Below are 20981 nucleotides of genomic sequence, written 5' to 3'. Positions count from 1 at the left end.
TAGGATCTAAAAAGTATGGATTTCCCGCATATCGTGTTCATTTCTAAAATTGCCAGTCTTTTATTGATGACATCTAATAGACAATTTTATATTTTCCCCATTCCCTTGTTAAAATCCTGGAAACCATAGGGAATATCAGAAAATATATATGTATTACAAATATTTAATATACTTTATTCACCTCTTTACCGTTAATATTTTTAAAAGAAATTTAACAACCGCTACTGCAAAAATTTCTTCAAATCTTTTGGAGTCGATGCAATTTCTGGAACCTTTGGAACCTAATTTTAATTTTCAAGATTTTAGGAAAAAAGTTTTGACAAACAAAAGGCTTGAACAAATATCGTAAAAGTTTATCAAAAAAGTATTACCTATTATACCAGCCCAATATATTACCTATTAAGCCAGTCAAAATTATCTAACTATTTATCATTTACCATTTTATTTTATTGCCCTCGAAAAATAGCGTTCCAAAATGCTGCTCTATTTACAATATATAGTTATTCACAAGCAAAATACAAAAAAAACATTAAACCAAATATATTACATATAAATTTATATAAGCATAAATTCGGCGCATTACTTTCAAGGTTGCGGCTAGGACGATACAGCCAGATTGTTAAAAATCACTCGATTGAACTAGTAGAACCGAAAATAGTAACTAAAAGTACACGACTGAAACAGTCGATAGTAAAAAGTAGTTAATTACTAAACAGTCGATAGTTCGCAACACTACTCAAAATGGATTAATATAAAAGAGTTTGAAAAAAAAACAATTACTTAACACAGAGGTGAGATAAAACTTATCATGTTAAAACTCTCTTTTTGTTCGAATTTATAATCGTTATCCCAGTAGTAACAGTAGTAGCATCTATCATCTTGATATCTGGTTCGCCACACAGTACCACATATGCAAGTACTTCCTTCCTTCTGCTTCAAACCATTCTGGCAGTTTATTTTCGCCAATATATACTACATAAAGTATAGTATTCTTTAATTTAGCCCCGAATAATACAAAAACATAACAAATAGCTATTTACTTATCATTTATTATTAAAAATAATATCTAATTGATCTAAATAAAATAACCAAACAAAAATAATTATTTTCAGATAATGTGTTTTAACATTATAGTGCTTACATCTAATACATATATTATTGATGGACTTATTGAACTTGTGTAACCGCGAACATACCTTCCAATATATTAAAAAAAGAGAAAATGTTTCCGTGTAATCACTATTTCAAAATTAACCATACGTTGGTCTTAAATGTTAATGAAGTATTCTATATATAGTTGGGAAGATAGTATCTCGTCATGGGAAGCCATGCATTTTTGTCAACATCCAAAAAGACGAAAAATGGCCTACGGTTTAATGGAAGTCTTTATCTTCGTTAAATCAATATTCAATAAACTTACAAGAAAACATGCATTGGAGGCTCCACTCAGTTATTATTAATGACTGTTGGATAAGAATTCTATCGATTATTTTTAAGGTAGAAAAAAATATTCACAGATTTTATTAATGTGCGATTTTGAACTAAAGAGATATATGTTATATTTCAACAGAGTGCAACATAATACACGATAAAGATCAATGAGGGCCCCAGCATAAAAAGCAAACTTTAAAATAATTCTAATACTAAGACCTCATGTGTGTTTTTTCTTTCCTTTTCGGTATTTTAAGAGAATAATTGTGGAAATAATGTATTACCTTTAGAGTCTGGATCGATAAACGCCTAGTAACTAGAACGCAAATTGCAAAATCGCATGGGAAGACTATATCAAAAAGCTGTACGGGATCCTTCAGCCTAATCGTTTCAGGTAGTCGGGTTGTTTATAAAATAGTTTTGCGCCGAAATCGGTGTGGTTTACGTACTTTTACTAATTTATGTAGCATGATTGCTTCAGAAATGTTATCGGATGTAGAGGATAAGTCGATGGTAGTGAATAATAAACACAATTTTAGAATAATTTACGATAAATATACGTTCAAGTTGAATCGAAATAGAATACAGTCGATACCATAAGGGGAATTAATTTTTTTTTATAAATTCAATTTAATATGTAGAACTATAATGACAATGGTATATGATCTGAAAATAGCTACCTTTTTGTCATGGAATGACACAATTCTTTACAATTTCAAGGTAGTCAATGAAAGTTATTCCATGCGCATCCCAAAATACAGGCGCCATAACCTTGCCAGCCGACTGTTGCGTTTTCCCACGCTTTGGAGCGGGTTTATCGTGTACAGTCCACTCGGATGACTGTCGATTGGACTATCGGAGTGAAATGATGGAGCTGTGTTTCATCTGTTGTCACATATCGATGCAAAAAGCCGGGTTTATTACGCTTGATCATCTTCAAACACTGCTCCGAATCATCAACTCGTCGTTCTTTTTGGTTAAAAGTGAGCTTGCGCGGCACCCACTTTGCACAGAGCTTTCTCATACCCAAATATTCGTGAATGATATGATGTACGCGTTCAGTTGATTCTATTTACGGTCATTAAGGGCTACTCGATCCAAGCTATCACACACAGAATGTTTGTGACTGTGTAGAGCTCTACAATAACTGGCTCCATACAATAGCGTACATGAACTTCTGAGACCCCCTAATTACGAATGTGGCACGTATTTCTTATTATTATCCCGCATAGTCTCCCAGATATAAGCCATCCGAATGTCGGTAACTATGCAAATATTTCATTAGTTCCAAACCAATCCGAAATAATGGGATTGAAACATTGAAAATTGATTAAAAAGAAAAGCGTGGTAGTTTCATCACCACAAATTTTCAGCAGAATCAGCAGGAATTGAGAGAGATTATCAGCATCGGCCGTATAGCCCGGGCCCTGTTTCGTCCGATTGCCCTTTGTTCCAATAAACGCATACCATAGCAAAGATGATTTAAAAAACGTTTCGTTTTGTATACAGTGAGGAAATTATGGTTTTACTAAATCGGTGGGTTGAAAGAACCAGTAAAAAAACCGAAAATACTTTTCCCCCGATCCATTAGTAACAAAATAATATAATAATAATGTAATTATAACGTGTATTGTTTTACATATTGGTTAGATAATTGAGTGCTAATATTTAATGCGGTTTCATTCTAACTCGTGCTTGCAAAAGTTTGTGAGACCAAAACTCACACATACAAACACAATCGTACGCTCCACAAACACAAAGGGCGCTTATTTGTATTCGTTTGGTGTTGAGTTTTATTACGTTCCGTATATTTCCTTTGCTCCTTCTGCTCGACAAATGTAATACTAAATTTTATTTCTAAACAAAACACATCCTCTTGCAGTAGAATATAAATAATTTGGTTTTTATGAATTAAACATCAGCAACGCGCGTCTTGTAAAGGGATCTGTTACCCGATACTCCGTTCCATAATGTTGACGAATCAGCATTGTATTTTTATTTAGTTTCCCTTTGTTTTTCGTATAATATTTGAGGTTTAACTAACAAGAACATTGATTTGAGTATGTAAGAGCTTATTTATAAATATATGGTTTCAATTAAGAAAACTTCAAACAGTAATTATTTTGTCTTTTCATCTACTTGTATGGGATGTTAACTAAGCCGTTTTTTTTGTCGAAAGTTTACAACGGCATTTCGTATAAATGTGACTCAATTTTTATCATGCAACGTTGAATCTGTTCCTTATAAGCATAACTGTATAATATGTATAGTATTGTCATAATCCCTGTAAAGATTATTTTAAATTAGCGTTGGGAACAATCGACTGAAAACTGAGATAATAATTAAGTCGAAACAGTCGATAGTCGCAAAATAGTCGAAACAGTCGATATCCAAAAAACTAGCGACTGAAAATAATAATTACTATTTTCAGTCAAATGCACAGGTCGACTGTTTTTATTAATTCGTGATGTCAGACGAAGACGTACGAACCCTTTCCTGTATAAATTATGAGAGAGGAAAGGACGTAGATAATTGCTTGGAACAGTTCCTTTTATATGTGCTAATATTTTACAACGGTAGTATAAGCGACATGGAGATGTACATATTCATTCACGTACTAACTTTAAAATAGAAAAGGAGAAAAGTAATTACTGAATACTATTGACGTGCAATTAATAATTTAATTTTAAACGAAGTAGAATTACTTTTATATTTGATTGTTCTGTGGATATGTAAAAAGGAATGAAATTTTTCTAAATAATTTCTTTCTAAATTGAATAATACCCTACAAATGTTTTATCGTATTTTAATATGTTAATTGCTATTTTTAAATAATATACTATAATAAATATAGACAACACAATAGAACTTAAACACAACCTAAAAACAAAAGAAGTATAATAACCATACATACTAAATAAAAATTAAACATATGCCTAATCATAGAAGAAAAAAGTAATCATCGATCGCACAATAACTACTAGAGCTTTTTAAAATAAAGTAAATGCTTTATTTATCATTGAGCGGAGATATTTTTAACAAAAATCGAAAGAGTAATTGAAATATCACCTGTTATTGCCATAAAAACAGTCAAAAGTATTTTACTATATATATATCATTCACAATTTTCAGCTTTTTACCCTATTACATTAACAATCTTGAAAAATATCGTTCCAAAATGCCGCTCTATTAATATACAATGTATTGTTATTTACAAGCAAACTACCAAAAAAATCATAAAACTATATATATTACATATAATCTATGTAAGCATAAATTGGGTACATTTTTGTAAAGGTCGCGGCTAGGACAAAAGAGCCAGAACGTTAGTTGAACCAAAAATAGTAACTAAAAGTACACGACTGAAACAGTCGATAGTAAATAGTAACAAAATCAGTCGGACCAAAAATAGCGACTGAAACAGTCACTGGTAAAAAGTAGTAAAACCAGTCGAACCAAAAATAGCGACTGAAAGAGTCGATAGTAAAAATTAGTCAATTACTAAACAGTCGGTAGTCGATTTCAGTCGATAGTTCCCAACACTATTTTAAACCATATTATTTATGTTGCAAGTTCGTATCACAGAAACAATAAGGAAGTGTTTCGTCAGGAAATTGTTTTACACAAGTACATGTTATCCCACAGGCAGAAATAACTCGGTTATCATGTCACTATATCGAGCAGCAGTACCAATCATTGCTTGATCAGTCAGATTTGCTAAAAAATAAGGTTTAGCGATGCATTCACACCAAAACGAGTATCAAACAGTGAAATGTTGTGGATGGATTAAGTTTCTATAGTATGTCATGTAATAAAATCAATTCAACAAATAATTGGGTGGTACTTTTTCGGATTATTTAAAGGGCTGTACGTATTTTCAGTTCATTCAAGGGCTCATCTGTCATACACAAATTCCTGTTTGTTACACCTAAACATTATTTTGAACCACGAATAGCCAAGCACCCAGCCTTCACTATTCCCAGCACTCAAGAAATCGTTTCTAATACACCGTTTCATATAACAGTTTATCCGTTATATGTTTCGCTTCAAAATTCTTACTATTTCTAAATCATAGTCGTTTTTTTGTTGAATTTTCTGGTGTATTAGCCCCAACTTCGTCATCGTGGTCATATATGATGGTTAAAATACCACGAAATCGTAGCAGATGTCCTCTAATACTATACAGAAACATTGATTGATTCTTAATTAGAAGTATCATCGAAGTAGGTCAGATCTGGAACTTTTCCGGTGGAATCATAAAGTTTCTGTTATTCTATTTGCACAATTTATTAAATCCGCGTTAAACGAAGGTAACAGCTGCTTGTACTGCATTTTAATATCTAAAAACAATCGCAAAATGGATTGGACAACGCTCAGGATTATCTGCAATAAATTTTCCAGATTTCCCAAGGGCTTTTTTAGAGAAAGTCTTTAATTATATATTGTTTAATTTATTAGGAAATTGTTACGAAGGTTTTATTTCAGTCTTTAAAGATTATTAATTCAGAATATTTAGGTTTATCTTTGTCACGAAATGTTCATTGTCACTATTTTTATATCAATGTTAATTGAAATGTATACAAAATAACCACTAGATATTGTTTAAAATTTAATGCATTTTTAGAGTTGATTAACATATTTTATGTTGGGGCAAATCATATAAACAATGTGTGTAAGAAAAATTTCTTTTTGGGTTCGCTGGGGCATGGCCTAAATTTTTTGTTTGTGGTTGTCCTTAGGCAAGAGTGCAAAATCCGACAAGGTCCCAATGATCCCGGTTACTCTAGTAACCAAAATTAGAAAATTAGACAAAATTAGAAATCCAAATTCATATATAAGTGTTAGTTTTTTATATTAGCTTCTTACATGTACTCTATTCATATTTTCACTTTAAAAAACCTTTATTTGAAAAATAGTACAACGCATATTAATAAAAATATTTAAAAAAGCATTATCTACGACCTTTTCTCATCTTTCCAATCATCGATCATCCTCAATTTCTTTATTTGAAGCGGGTAGATATTTGCAGTAACAGCTTCATTGGGTTTTAGCAGCTCGTAATACACAACACTTTGTTGATCCCACCATATGCAGAGCAAGGCTGTATGGCCATCAATATTATACTTCGGTGTAGCTGTGGATGGCCCTCCTGGACTAGCTGATAACTTTCCCCGATAGCTTGTGATTATCTTAGCAAATTCACTTTTCATCGCCAGTCACAACATGTCGCAGAGGACGATTGTTTATTCGGCTGACAAGCTATGAGAGCTAGATATTGAAACGGTGCAAAGTGAAATTTGCAATCTGTTCGTGTTGTAGTCAATATCCTATCTTTTAGATCGTTCCTATCCCATGTAAACGCCTGAAAAAAAATTATCTACTATAGGGATGCAGTAAAAATCGATCTATAAATATATCAATATTTTACTATTTTTACTATTACTATTTTTTAAAATATTTAGACAAAAATATACATCTTTTTAAGCTAATATTTCATTATTTTTATTTTTTCATAAAAATCTCTATATATTTTTTTTAAAAGATCGATATTTTTTATACTTGTAAAAATAGTTCAATATTTTTTTTTCTCCGATATATCAATATTTTTTTAAATATCAATATATTGAAATATCGATATTTTTTTTCGGTGGCCAGCACCCCTAATCTCTCTCAAAGTTCTTTGAGAGTTATTGACATGAAAATCGCCACTTTTAAAGCATTCAAATCAGAACCGACAATTCTTTTTTATAACTACAAAAATAACGAATATCGAAAATGCAATTTTGAGCATTCCATTCCATTCTATCAACTTGAACAGCTAAGTTTTTAATTTGTATTTTCACCAAGAGATTCTATCAGATAATTATATATCATTAAAATAGTATAATGCAATAAATATATAACTGATAGCGGGATGACAAATATTAATAAATGAAATTGCTCTTAAATCCCACCAAAAATTAACGAAAGAAGTAAAACAATTTTGGTGGGTGAATATTATATTTTCTCAAACACAAACACGATTTCAAACACTCGTGTCGCGGATAAAATTAATTAGATTTCCTTAATGGAAAGTCTTCAAAGTGGCTAAGCATCGGATATGATCAAATAACTCGGGAACTTAATAAACTGTTTAAAGATTTTGACGCGGTTATAATTTTCGAAATATACGTCGGCACCTGATGGGCTTTTTTCATATCTTACAAAGGTGACGTCCGTTTGTTAAAAGGGAGAATTATATGTCAGAACGCGTATCGAATATTTACATTGAAAATAGGAGAGTAGAGAGACGGTACGATTTATATATATTGGACAGACCGAAATGTAGATAGATAGACCTACAAAAAGGCTAGTAATGGGAAAAATTCGTTTTAAAATATTGTTTATTTAATTGATAATGTAATAAAGGAAGTAATGATAATATATAAGAAAATATATACCTTCCAATCATATTTATTTATTTTAATGCATTATTACCAGTCGCTGCGGAGTAGCTTGAAAATGGTTTTTAGAAAAACTTAGAGATTGGATATATTTCTAGGATAATCAATCATTACTTAGTCTCTTAATATATTTTTTTTAACAATTAAATTTAACACTGCTGCTTGTTTCAGTTAAATACTAATAATCTAAAGACACAATTCGTTTTGAAAAGAAAATATTTTATTTTTATTGCTTTTCACGAACATTCATTTGCTTGCTTACGTAAGCCCACAAAGGTCTTGTACTTGTAGCTTATTATGTACGGATAATTGAGGTTTTCTTCCAATTAACCAATACATTTTCTTTTATTTCAAATCCAGTTCTTTCCTTTTCTTTCTAATGTGTTCCGCAATAAAAGTATTAGTTAAAATTTGCATTAATTAATGAAATAATATTTATAAATAATAAATTTTCTATACAGTTCAATAAGTTACATTAACATCAAATTTATAGAAACATTTTTGCTGTTTAGTGAAAAAAAAATAAAAAAGATAATTAGTGTATTTTTTATGTTGTCAAGTATCAATGACTTCTTATTCTGAAAATGCAATTTGTTCAATTTAGAACGACCAATGTGTAAAGATATAAATAAGATCTGCAAGAGCTCTTCTTATTTAAGGGGAATCGAGGTATATTCACACTTTTTAATTAGAAACAGAATTATTTCATTTAAAGCTAAAATAAAGCATCAAAATTCCAAGTTTAACAAAGCTTAACCATTGTTTCGCAACTAGAATAAGTTCCAATAATGGTTGAGATCAACCGTTAAGAAATTTATGATCTATAGTGGATTAAGTTTATTAAGGTTTAGGTGCATCAATTTTTGGTGGGACAGGGAATTTTTTTTTGATATTTCTTGTTAAGGGTAAATTGATATGGCTCAGTGAATGGAGGTAAAACGAAATGAAACAGTGGTGTTTACATTATGTGACCGTTATTTATTGAAGTAATATAAAAATATGGAAAATACAAAATACATAAAACGGATGGCAGCGGTGTTACCTGGAGACGGGTTTGGACAGTCGATGGTGGTACGTCTAAACCAAACGATGGTCGGTTACTGAAATATCGAAATACCCTTCAATAACATCCCAGACAAACGTCTCGGGGTTGCCAGCTATTCGTTACCGTGTTCCAGTTGTCGCTGCTGGCACCCCGCCCGTGTTCTACATCTGGGATTATATTTCTGGGTACTTTGTTAACCGTTATTCCACGATGTAAAATTCAACATGCCTCAACGTCGCTACATTTGTAATATTTGAAGATTTATTTATATCTTGCTATTTTTCCTATCATTATCTTTCAAGACAAACCATATAATTCTTATTGGCAGTTGCCCGATAATCACAAGATGATAACAATCACTGTATCTGCAGAAATCCTTACAGAATCAGAATGCGACAAAGTGTGCATTTCAGTTTGTCTAAAGCCAAGTTGCATAATGCTGTAACCTAATATAATCTTTAAAGTCTTCATATTCTGTATTGTAACACGTGACCGGACACTGTCATGTAGAATTTCTTTATAAGGTTTCTGCTTGTTTAACGCTAAATTTTTTCAAATAATACAATGAACACGTTACTTGTGATTGATTTTTTAATTTGTTATGATTCTTCTTTGGGTTAGAGGCTGTCAGACTTCATATTTGAACTTTTTCAATTAACTAAATGTTACAAGCAGTGCTTGGTGACTTTCAAGAGAGTTTTTTTAACAATAATAGTGAATAGTTGCAATCAATATAGCAATGAAAGTTACACCCTCAAGATGTAAACAATGGCTGCCAGATATTTGAATTCTTATATTAGTTCTTTATATTGAACCTATATTTTCCATATTTAACGTAATTTAAAGCTTTTTTCGATATTACTGTAGTTAGTTTTATATAAAACTAACATAAAAAAAAACAAAACTGAAGGTTTACCAGAATTGAATGGTCCATCAGAAAGCCCGGGATGTTCAAAATATCTATAAAAATCCATCTATTATAAATCTCAAGATATATCGTAGTATTTCATAAAAAAATCTGACAACAAAACAAGGAAAAAACTAATTATACGTTTGACATAAAGCAAAACTGAACACTTACCCTGTTCTTCGATTAAAGAAGGCGAATTAAAATTAAATGGCGAGACAAACGTTGCGCCCTCAAGAAGGAAAATTAATTCCGATTTCTCGTTTGCAGATTTTCCGCGGGTGGAGGTTGGCCCGGAAAACCCCCTCAAAGTAGAGAGGGACTCGCAGGCGACCCTGCAGTGCTCGGTCGATGCCAAGCCCAAAGTCAGCGGAGTTAGATGGATGAGAAACGGACGGTTCTTCAGCGCTAATTACAATCATGTCATTCATCGCGTGTCCATTCAGGATGCAGGTAAGGAATTTGTTTAATTACATTTTTTAATGTCCCTGTTGCTCTTGATTACATGTTTAATCTTTTTCCAGCTTTGAATATAATCTGGAGGCTAATATTAATATTAGGAATTCATATTTATTCAGCAATTCCTAATTTTATTATTTTTCAGCTTCCAGCTGAAATTATCAACTTCTCATGCGGAATTTTTTTGTAGTTTTAAGCGCAGTGGCGTAGCTTAGTTGTCAATCACGCACTTATTTAGGCACTTTAATTTGTTTAATAATTTACATTAATGTAACAGGTACTAAACAGTTCAATTAAAAAGTCAGCGGCGTGACACATAGATGGCGCTACTTGAATTAAATCCATATGTTTTTAGTTACCCCTAACCCTCAAAAGATGCGTTTATGTGTCGGATCATTAGTTTGTGGATTTTAAGTGAGCCAACTTTTGTTCTTGTGAAGAAATGGGTGAAGAAAAGATAAATTTCGCGTGTTGATAAAATATTGCTTTTTGAAAGAAAAATATATACTTGAAGCAAAAACTTGGCTTGATGCCGAGTTTCCAGACACTACCCCAGGAAAATCAACCATCAAGGATTGATATGCTGAGTTTTAGACTTGGTGAAATGAGCACCGAAGACGGTGAAGCAGTGGACGCCCAAAAGAGGTTGTTACCGACGAAAATATTTAAAAAATCCACAAAATGATTTTGAACCACGTCTAAACTTATCATACCAATCCTCGATGGTTGATTTTCCTGGGGCAGTGTCCGAAAACTCGTCATCAAGCCAAGTTTGTGCTTCAATTGTATTTTTTCCCTTCAAAAAGCAATATTTTATCAACACGCGAAATTCCTTTTTATCAATGTTTTTCACAAACTTTCACTCAAAGTGCTATAATTGTTGCTTCACTCAAAATGCTATAATTTACAAACTAATGATCCAACAGCTTTCAAATTTATACACGCATCTTTTGAGGCTTAGGGCTAACTAAAAATTATGGATTTAATTCTAGTAGCGCCATCTACGTGTCAGGTCGGGAACTTTTCAATTGACCGGTTAAAAGTCGATTACAAAATTATTTAAAACATTTGGGATAATAATTAGACATTACAAACCCACAAACCTTGTAAACCAAAACTCAACGTTAACTTAAAATTTAATGTTTATTGTCTGTGTTATTTGACAGACTATACATTGTTAACGTCTCGGTGAATCTAACATGTTGCCAGCAAGTATAATAAAAATGTGTTTCTTATAGCTAGTAATTATATACAATTCACACGTCGTATTTGTCTACAGGAAAATATACCTGCAGTGCTGATAATGGACTGGGTAAAGTCGGGGAAATAGACATTACCTTGGATGTTCTCTATGCTCCCATAGTAAGTTTAGAAGCTAAAACAAAGGAAGCCGAAGAAGGTGAATCCGTATACATCAAATGCAACGTTACTGCTAACCCGGATCCGGTAACAATAGAATGGGTAAATATTGAGTGTTCGTATTTAATTATTGTGTGAAATTTAATTTATTTTTTTCTTTTTTAGTTGAAGAATGGTAAACCTGACTTTAGGCAAAGCGGCGACGCTCTCCGATTGTCACACGTCACTGCTGAGCATTCAGGAACATATATATGTCGAGCCGTGAACGTTTTGACACCTTCCGGACAGGGCGCCCGAAGATCCGAACGAGTAGGGAATGCTTCCGTCGCACTGTTAGTGCGTCATCGACCAGGACGTGCCAGGGTATCACCCAGTAAACCCGTGGTTTCCGAAGGCGGTGCTGTCACCCTCACCTGCGCTACTACCCCGCCGGGATGGCCCGCTCCTCAATATCGGTGGTTGCGAGTTGGTGTTGACGGACAAACGACCATTTTGGCAACAGGAAGCAAGTACACCATTGCCAATGCAAATCTGGGCGCCGAGGGAACCTACAACTGCCAGGCAATCAATGAGCTGGGAGCTGGAGAAATGGCCTCAGTAGATCTAGAAGTTCACCAGCCACCAACTTTCAAGCACAAACTGAAGCCTTTGGAAACCAAGAAAGTGGGCGACCCCAACTTCTCCATTTCCTGCAGTGCCAAAGGGAAACCCCGTCCTATAGTTAAGTGGTTGAAGGATAACGACGAACTGACTGCCGACGCTAATATGTTCGAAGTCAAAACCGAATATTCCGAATCGAACAATGGAGCTGTCAACGTACAGAGTGTACTGCGATTTAACGGAAAGGCCCGTCCAAATGGGAACGAGCTATTACCATCGGATAGAGGAGTCTACACTTGTAGCTTTGAGAACGAAGTTCGACGAACAGAATCAACAATGCATCTAAAAATTGAACGTAAGTTTTTACACAATTTAATAACACAACTATACGTGGCAACCAAAAGCTGTTTATAAGGCAAAAGGGGGAGGTGAACACAAATATTTTTTAATTGGTTCTAGTTTTCGAAATATTCAATATTATAATGAATTTTTATTTTACTATCTTTGGCCATTAAAGACCCTTTATTGAATTAAAAGGTATAAATCAGAAATTTCTTGAATCCATATTGCATCCCAACCAATAGTCCATTAATGTTTCGAAGTTAAGTACAATTAATTATAATTAATTTTCCATTGATACTCATTGTATTTCAAACTGTACTTAAAACCATCTATGGACAAGGACCATTCATATAATTATTTGATATCATTGCAGAAACACGTGTTATTTTATTTTTTTGAAGAACTGTAAAGTCACGTTATTTCTATTTCTGTATATAGTGACTTGCAACTCTGCAAGCAACTCGGTTTTTGATCACGGTCAGTACGTAGAACTGGCTTCGACAATGATGATACGTCAGGATATTTATACTGCGCTATTTTTTCCATTTGTACCGACGACATTCATCGAACAAAATTACAATCATCTACATAATTTTTCTGTCCTTTTTATACATTGGACAACAGAAAATATACTACATACATACATTTTTACTTATGGTACTTACGGCGTGTCAGTGCGAACTACAGCAAAACCAAAGTACTGCAAATCCGTATCTTTGAGTGCATTTGTCATTATTTTTCCACGTTTACTAAGCATATAACGTCCACAAACATAACAAATACTGTTTGAATCGACTTTACAACGGCGCCTCTACATTTTCACGTTCCGAAGCATAACCACAGCATAAAAACAATTTCCAAATGAGTAATGCAACGTCGTCAGCTGATAATCGTTATAAGAGCACAGTACTGTCATCATGCCCAAACTCGAAAACAATAACCATTCTCTCATCTCTCGTTCTCATCTACTCGGGTCCAAAAGTTAACCAGACTTTGAAACTTGTGCTAGTATTCTTTAGATAACTGATTGTATATTTATTTTCAGATGAACCGATTGTTCTACACCAATACAATAAAGTAGCCTATGATATATCTGAAACAGCTGAAGTAGTCTGCAGAGTGCAAGCCTATCCAAAACCTGAATTCAAGTGGTTCTTCGGGAACAACTTCAGTCCATTGCATTCATCCTCGGAGGGTCACTATGTGGTTCAAACGACAGCTGAAGAAGATATCTACACCAGCATTTTGAAAGTGTCTCACATCAAGAAGCACGATTATGGGGAGTACAATTGTCAGGTGGTGAACAATTTGGGAAAAATCGAGACAAAAATTCGCTTGCAGCCTAAAGGTCCACCAGAGAAGCCCAACAAACTCACCGCCCAATATACAGGTCCTACATATGTGACATTGGACTGGGAGCCTGGGTTCAACGGAGGTGTATACAACACGAAATATTTCGTATCCTATAAAAGAATAATGGGCGAAGATAATAATGTAGTGGAGGGATGTGGTCCTGTATCGAAAAATACGGACTGGGCTGAAGTAGACTGTCAACAAAACGTGCCATGCAACGTTAGTCATCTAGAACAACACCAAACCTACTTGTTCAAAGTTAAGGCATTGAACACCAAAGGAATTGGAGATAATTCCCAGGAAATCAAAACGACGACTGGCGTGGATCGCATACCACTTCCGCAAAGGGTTGCATATGACAAGTCCTCCAATATGCTCACCATTAATGTTCCAGCTACATGTCTCCCTCTTGTAGCAATTATTGAAAGCATCAGTAACGATAATCACCCTGTAACAGCTTGGCAAGTCATCGACACCCTTCCCTTACAAGTAAGTTGTCAAAAAACCTTTCCTAAAGAAACACATTTCAATTATTTTAATTAATTTTCTCAGGTATCAGGGATTTCTCCAACTTACCAAGAAAAAAGTCTAGACAAAATGATGACCCGTGGATTCGGAAATGCCTTGGGAAGATCACTAGTGGATGAACCCATTGGAATGGATGAATATAGTCCAAGAATACGAGCCAAACTATGCCTCAGCACTCATAAAGATCACTGTGGCGAATTTGTTGAAGCTGAATGTAAGTTGAATCGATTTATTCAGGTAGATTTTCATTAACGGCAATCTTACTGAATTCAATTAAGCAGAATTGTACAGCTTTTTATACACCTTAGTAATTGTTTGAGATAATTATTTTATTATTGGTATAATATATTTTAATTCGATTTTTATTTTTCAGTGGGATATGCAAACTCTTTAAGAGAAGCTTCCACATTGACCACACCAACACTGATTGTTATTATTGTTGCGTGCGCGCTGTTTCTAATCAGCGCAGGTTTGCTTCTTGTGTTCTGTAAATGCAGGAGGGCTCAACACGGTAAAAAAGCTCAACAGGCTAAGGATTTGGAAATGGACTCCGTACGCCCCACTATCATACCAGCTAATGGAAATGGACAACAGGTAATTTGCCAATCATTTGAAGTATTTCTGTAAAAAGAGTTATGGGGCTGGTTATTAACACTAAACCACAACTATCTGTGATCTGTTAAAATATCTGCTATTTGCCTTATTTAACGCTTGCCATATTTCTTGGTCCTAAGAAGGATATGGGTACATTAATAAGGCAGTGACCAATAATTGTAAGTACTGTACAGAAATCGTTTTAGTACCAGCTTATCCTGAATTTTATTTTGTCGCACCAATTCCTTTTGTTATGGATACACTAATAATTTTTTTTGTTTTTACAGTTGAATTCCCCTCTGTTCCAGAACCAGGCCCCTCCACCATATTATGCCCCCGGTCTTGATAATCAAGCCCTTGACCTCCAGCTTGCTCTGGAGGACCAGAAGGCCGTTTATGCTGCTACACAAAACGGCTATGGGCATTATGGTGAACCGAGAAATGAATGGAATTATCTTGGTGAGTGTTTGAAATGTACCATTTTAATGGCAACAATATATTCAATTTTCATGTTAAAGAGTATAATAATCCCAAGAATTCGTTCACGTATGTTTGATAATAATAGTTTTTATTCGGTGTCACTAAATTAGAACAAGTTTGTTATAATTAAAGTTGAATTATTGATGATTCCATATTCATTTATATCCTGCTCAACTTCTAAAATTATAAAAATGTTTCATTTCGTTGAATACTCACTCTCAATCAATGTTATAGCATTTCACAACCCTCTCGTTATATCTACTAACTCAACGGAACTTTACCCTATAATGGCTTATGGTACCTCCCTCCCAATAAACTCGTACAAATGCTAGGATCTCCAACACCCACATACCTATATATAAGACTCCACTGGACTCGCTGAATATCTTGTTTGTACCATTAATATTGTTTATCTTTAGTTCTAGATTATCTCTGTCCTCGTGTTTCGGGGATTATTTGAATTTTATCATATAAAGGTTGTGATTTTCCAAGCTAATGAATATCTATTCTCATTATCACTTTCATAAAAATTATACAAGCGACGTTTTCACTCTACAACTTCAATTAGTACAAATAAAAATGGAACAGTCTGGTTGGACTATCGATCTATAGATAAGCTGCAGCAGTCCTGTTGTTATATAATACAATTCAACACGACCCAAGCTCTAACTTACAAAACAACAACTTTTAAGCAAAATCATACTTTATTCATCAAAATATTATCTTGCAAGAGTAATATATTCAGTCCAGCTCTCCTCTAATTTTTGTATTACTCCATCAATATTGGATCAATTGATATTGTTCTCTTCTCGTCAACTGTATATATATTTATATTTATAATTCCTCGAAATTTTTACTGGCACATCTTTAGACCCAAAGCTTATTTCCTCTCAGGAGAATTGACGAGCAATTTTATGCAGTACTGTTTCATGTTTTATAACTTACTTTTGTTTTTTAGATGCAGGATACACAACCGCAGTACCAGGAAATGGCAGTGTCGATTCCCAGGATTCATTGTGGCAATTGAAGATGGCCGCCAATGGTGGCTCCCAGGTATACGATCAATACGGTGGCCACGACGACTACGCTGCCTTCCCACCGACTCAGGATCCCTATGCTCAGGTATGTAGTCATCGATAAAACATCATTATGCGGTATCAACGTCAATTTTTCCCAGGTCCATAAGGCGAAAAAACGTCTTGAATCGCCTGCCGTTTACCGAGACACCCCCGGTCTTCCCGATCCATTCATGGAACAGATGGATGATGACAAGCCACCGCCACCACCGCAGCACATGTCCCTGGCATACGAGGAGTCCTTGGAGAGCGGATACTCGACACCGAACTCTCGTACGCGTCGTGTAATCCGTGAGATAATCGTGTAGAAGCGTATACGTCACGTTGAGTTTGAACACTGGACCAAATGCTAGTGTTGCTTGTGTAACTTCATCCATCTTCATCCAATACTCATCCAAAATGTACTGGAACCGTAAGGGAGAGGGACTGGTTAATCTTCGGTTAATTCTTTAATGATATTACTGTATACGCATAATCAGGAAATCATAAGAGGGATGAGCATTTTTAGGTTCCCATTTTCATCCTAACCAGCAGTCCAGGTTTGTTTTTATTTTGACATATCACAGCTATTCTATTAGTAGTGACACACATATCAGAACACTTGATACTGTTATATATGATGATGTAAAATGGAATAATTACCACATAAAACATATCACGCGATTGATTATTTGTTTTGATGACGAAAGTGCTCATCTCGAACATGATTGTATGATTCCCGGTATATATATATAGATGTTAACCACCACATTACACATGATATTTAAGCGACAATGTTTCACATCCACAATTCCGAACTGAATTTTCCGTTCGAGTGTTTATACTCGACACACATTCACTTTAAACCTATTTGTTGTTACTAATAGTGTGGCCAGAGTTAAATGTTTGATGTTGCCGACCTAATAAAGATGACCCCAACAAGCTACCAGAAGTACTTAAAACAACTGTCGATCGCGATTTCAACTTGTCCAATTAAATGTGATTTGAATTGCAATAATGAGTTGTTCTATTTCATGTTATCATTTGTTTACGTCGTTGTACAAATCGTATGTTAGTATGTTTTAGATTTAGTTTTTGATTTAAGTGCATTTTTCGTGGTCTGATATCGCATCCCTTCTGTTTGTCATGATTGTTAATGGAAACAGAAGCGCTGCGATCCCACGCTGAATAGAGGAATGGTGCTTTCGTGCCATTACATTTACAATCCTAAATACATTTATCGATCACGGCCTGCTTGATGAAAGGACCAAGCGAATACAATTGTTATCAGTCTTATTTTACACAGGATCGTTCCTCTATTCACAAAGCTGATTATTATCTATTATAAAGAGAAACAAACGTTATTGTGCCTATTTTATAGTAATTATAAATCGAGGAATTAAATATATTTTAATTGTGCCAAAAGAATTTGACAAAACTATGTTGTCCACACATCTGTCTTGCAAGTACATCTAGGATATAATTTGTTCTTTATGTTAGAAAATTCATTGTCCCAGGAATATGGAAGGGTTTTATTTTGATCTCACCGATGGAATTCTGACCTTTTAAGTCTCTTTTAACACACGCCATCTATCTTTTGACTCTTGTAAATTAACAGTTGATTAAAAGATGCTTAAAAGACTGATAATTGTCTCGTTTCATTATTATTAATATTTGTCCTCACTAATACATTTTTTTTATGTAAAGATTTGTGCGCAAGCTGTCGTGCTACTTAAGTATGTTATTTATTAATTTTTTCTTGATATAAGTTCATAGTTTTTTTTTGTACATTTTTCAATGTAAATAAGACGCAAAAGACTATTTCATAATTTGTAAGCTTAGTATTAAGGTTCGAAAAAACGCAATTTCAATGTTGTAAATAAGAAAATATACACTTGTAAGCACTTCTGTTTTTAGTTTTTGTAAATAAATGTCTATGAGTAAGAAACATGTACTTTATTTATTACCTTTGTCAATAACTCTTAATGAATATTTTTTCACATCATCATTATATAGCCATTATATATGTTTATGTTAGGGCTCGAAGACCTATGGCAAATATTTTATTGTTGATTATTGCGTTTTTTATTGAAAGTTTCAGAAGTATGTGCGAGAAAGAAGTTCACTCTTCTTTCGATAAACATACAACAGCAAATCTGAATCCCCTGATATATTCCTTGGTTGTGCATTGATTATTGTTAGGGTATGTCGATATATCCATACATCATGGAATTTTAATCGAAATACTTCATATAAAGCCCTTGGGAAAAACATGAAGAATACTTAATATTCTATCAAGAATACTTTGAGCTTACAATAATCAGACGGTAGCAGTATCCAAACCTTAGAGCTGTACAGGAGAATTTGGAAAATAAGCGTTGGAAAGAGCCCGTTTAGTTTTATTTATGATATTTTCAAGCGTTGGGAACTTTCGACTGAAATTGACTATTGATTGTTTAATAATTGGCTACTTTTTACTATCGACTGTTTCAGTCGCAATTTTTTATTCGCAGATTTTATTACTATTTACTATACAGTGTTTCAGTTGTGTAATTTTAGTTGTTATTTTCAGTTCTACTAGTTTCATTCGACTGATTTTTTATAGTCTGGCTCTGTCGTCCTAGTCGCGACCTTGACAAAAGTATGCCAAACTTAGGCTTATATAGATTTGTATAAGTAACATAGTTTTACGACTTTTTTGGTAGTTTGCTTGTAAATGTTAAATATATGACTTGTCTCGATACAAGAGCCAGTATAGAAAGGAGGGAGAAAGGTTAGTAGAGGGCGCTGTGACTTGTATCGAGTGGGTATAAATTACCAGGGATCAAAATAAAGTTTCTCTTTTGTTCCAAGGCCATAAGTGGTGTATTAATTCCGTCCCGTCCCGAATCGTCAGTGATTCGTAATAGGTTATGGGCCCAGAATTCTCGGTGTAAATGAGAAGTAGTAGGGTGACGACGGAGAGTGCAGGGGAATGGAGATTAGGAAAAAAGTGTTTGGTTCGGTATAGTATATATATAGTTATATATACACAAAGGAAAGAGGAAGTAACAAGATGGCTGTATGCAACAGACGGAAATTCATTTCGGAGCACTAGAGCACTCAAAGATCAATGACCATCAGAAGGAACACCAGAAAACTAGAAAAATGTGATCTTGAGTTATAAGTAGGATGGAAGAAAATATTGTAGTCAATGTAGTAAATAGTGGTGCAGTGGTTAAGAGTTTGGAAGTTCAACCACGTGGATAATATACAAGGATCAGTGAAGCACTAGTAAACTAGTAACGTGGGATCCAACAGAATTATCAGTAGGATAGAAGGAAACATTGTAGTCAATGTAGTAATTAGTAATGAAGTAATCCACGTTTAGAAAATCAACCAAGTGTATAATTTACAATGGTCAGGGAAACACTAGTAAACGAGTAACATGGGGTCCAACATAATTATCGGTAGGATAAAGAAAACATTGTAATCAATGTAGCAATTAGGAATGTAGACGAGTTTAGAAAGTCAACCATGTGTAAGTTGCAAGGACCAGAGAAGTATTGAAAACTAGGAACATGGGGTCCAACCTAATTATCGGTAGGATAAAGAAACATTGTAATCAATGTGGCAATTAGGAATGTAGACGAGTTTAGAAAGTCAACCATGTGTAAGTTGCAAGGATCAGAGAAGTATTGGAAACTAGGAACAAGGGGTTGAACAGAATTACAGGTAGAATGAAAACCTATTGAACCCAAATGAAGAAGCGTTTAGTTAGAAAACATTAGAATTTGATATAAATATCAATTCAACACAACTGGATCCAAAGTGAAAGAAAAATGAAATTGACGCTCCATCATATTATAAATGGAAAAATAGATCTAGATATTTATAACACGAAATCGGAGGATTTAATTCTGAAACAAGAAACTATAAATTAAATTGAGCATCGTATGGATTGAGAAATTCATCTAAAGGTTGGAACACGAAATGAGATAATGTTCATCTCGTTATATTCATTGATAGCTCATTATTAAAAAGACAGTAAGAATAAATAGTGAATTTAATGGAAAGTCTTTATGAAGAAGAATAGTTTATTGGAATGGAAAGAGAGAAGATAGTAGAGAGTAAAGATTCATCAAAAACATATAATTTGACTGCTTGAGGAATTCTAGGGTATTAGAATATATAGAAGATTAAAAGGCATATAAGTTTCGTTAGTTACAAAATCACATCTAAACAGACCAATTTGGTAAGCCAAGATATACCGTTTAGAAAATATATAGAGAGACCAATATAAGATGAGCTGATAATATTCCAAAGAAGAATCTGTGAGTAAACCGATGCAGATAATTTTGCAAGAGAAAGGAAATTAGATGACCATGAGTTATATGTCGCCTATT

At 33.9% G+C, this 20981-nt stretch overlaps 1 protein-coding gene across 3 annotated transcripts in view; it reads left to right on the top strand.

Moving 5' to 3' along the window:
- The window catches only part of ed (hemicentin protein echinoid), a 372013-nt gene extending 353469 nt beyond the window's left edge, over window positions 1-18544 (top strand). Inside the window, exons 5-13 of one of the 3 annotated variants that reach the window (XM_076409647.1) lie at window positions 10097-10279; window positions 11565-11746; window positions 11810-12599; window positions 13632-14428; window positions 14492-14681; window positions 14841-15061; window positions 15370-15520; window positions 16500-16663; window positions 16719-18544. In XM_076409647.1, coding sequence (XP_076265762.1) covers window positions 10097-10279; window positions 11565-11746; window positions 11810-12599; window positions 13632-14428; window positions 14492-14681; window positions 14841-15061; window positions 15370-15520; window positions 16500-16663; window positions 16719-16925 — 2885 coding nt within the window. In that variant the 3' untranslated portion in view covers window positions 16926-18544. Of the gene's footprint in view, window positions 1-10096; window positions 10280-11564; window positions 11747-11809; window positions 12600-13631; window positions 14429-14491; window positions 14682-14840; window positions 15062-15201; window positions 15241-15348; window positions 15521-16499; window positions 16664-16718 lie in introns of those variants that run through there. The other 2 variants (XM_076409646.1, XM_076409648.1) reach the window with 2 other exon arrangements.
- The last annotated feature ends 2437 nt before the right edge of the window (window positions 18545-20981 follow it).

This window comes from Rhynchophorus ferrugineus, unplaced genomic scaffold (assembly GCF_030347505.1).
Source record: "Rhynchophorus ferrugineus isolate W39M unplaced genomic scaffold, kcgeb_rfMv2 rfM7, whole genome shotgun sequence".
NCBI lineage: Eukaryota > Metazoa > Arthropoda > Insecta > Coleoptera > Curculionidae > Rhynchophorus > Rhynchophorus ferrugineus.
The sequence above is the reverse complement of the archived record's forward strand: the minus strand, read 5'-3'. Positions and strand labels throughout refer to the sequence as shown.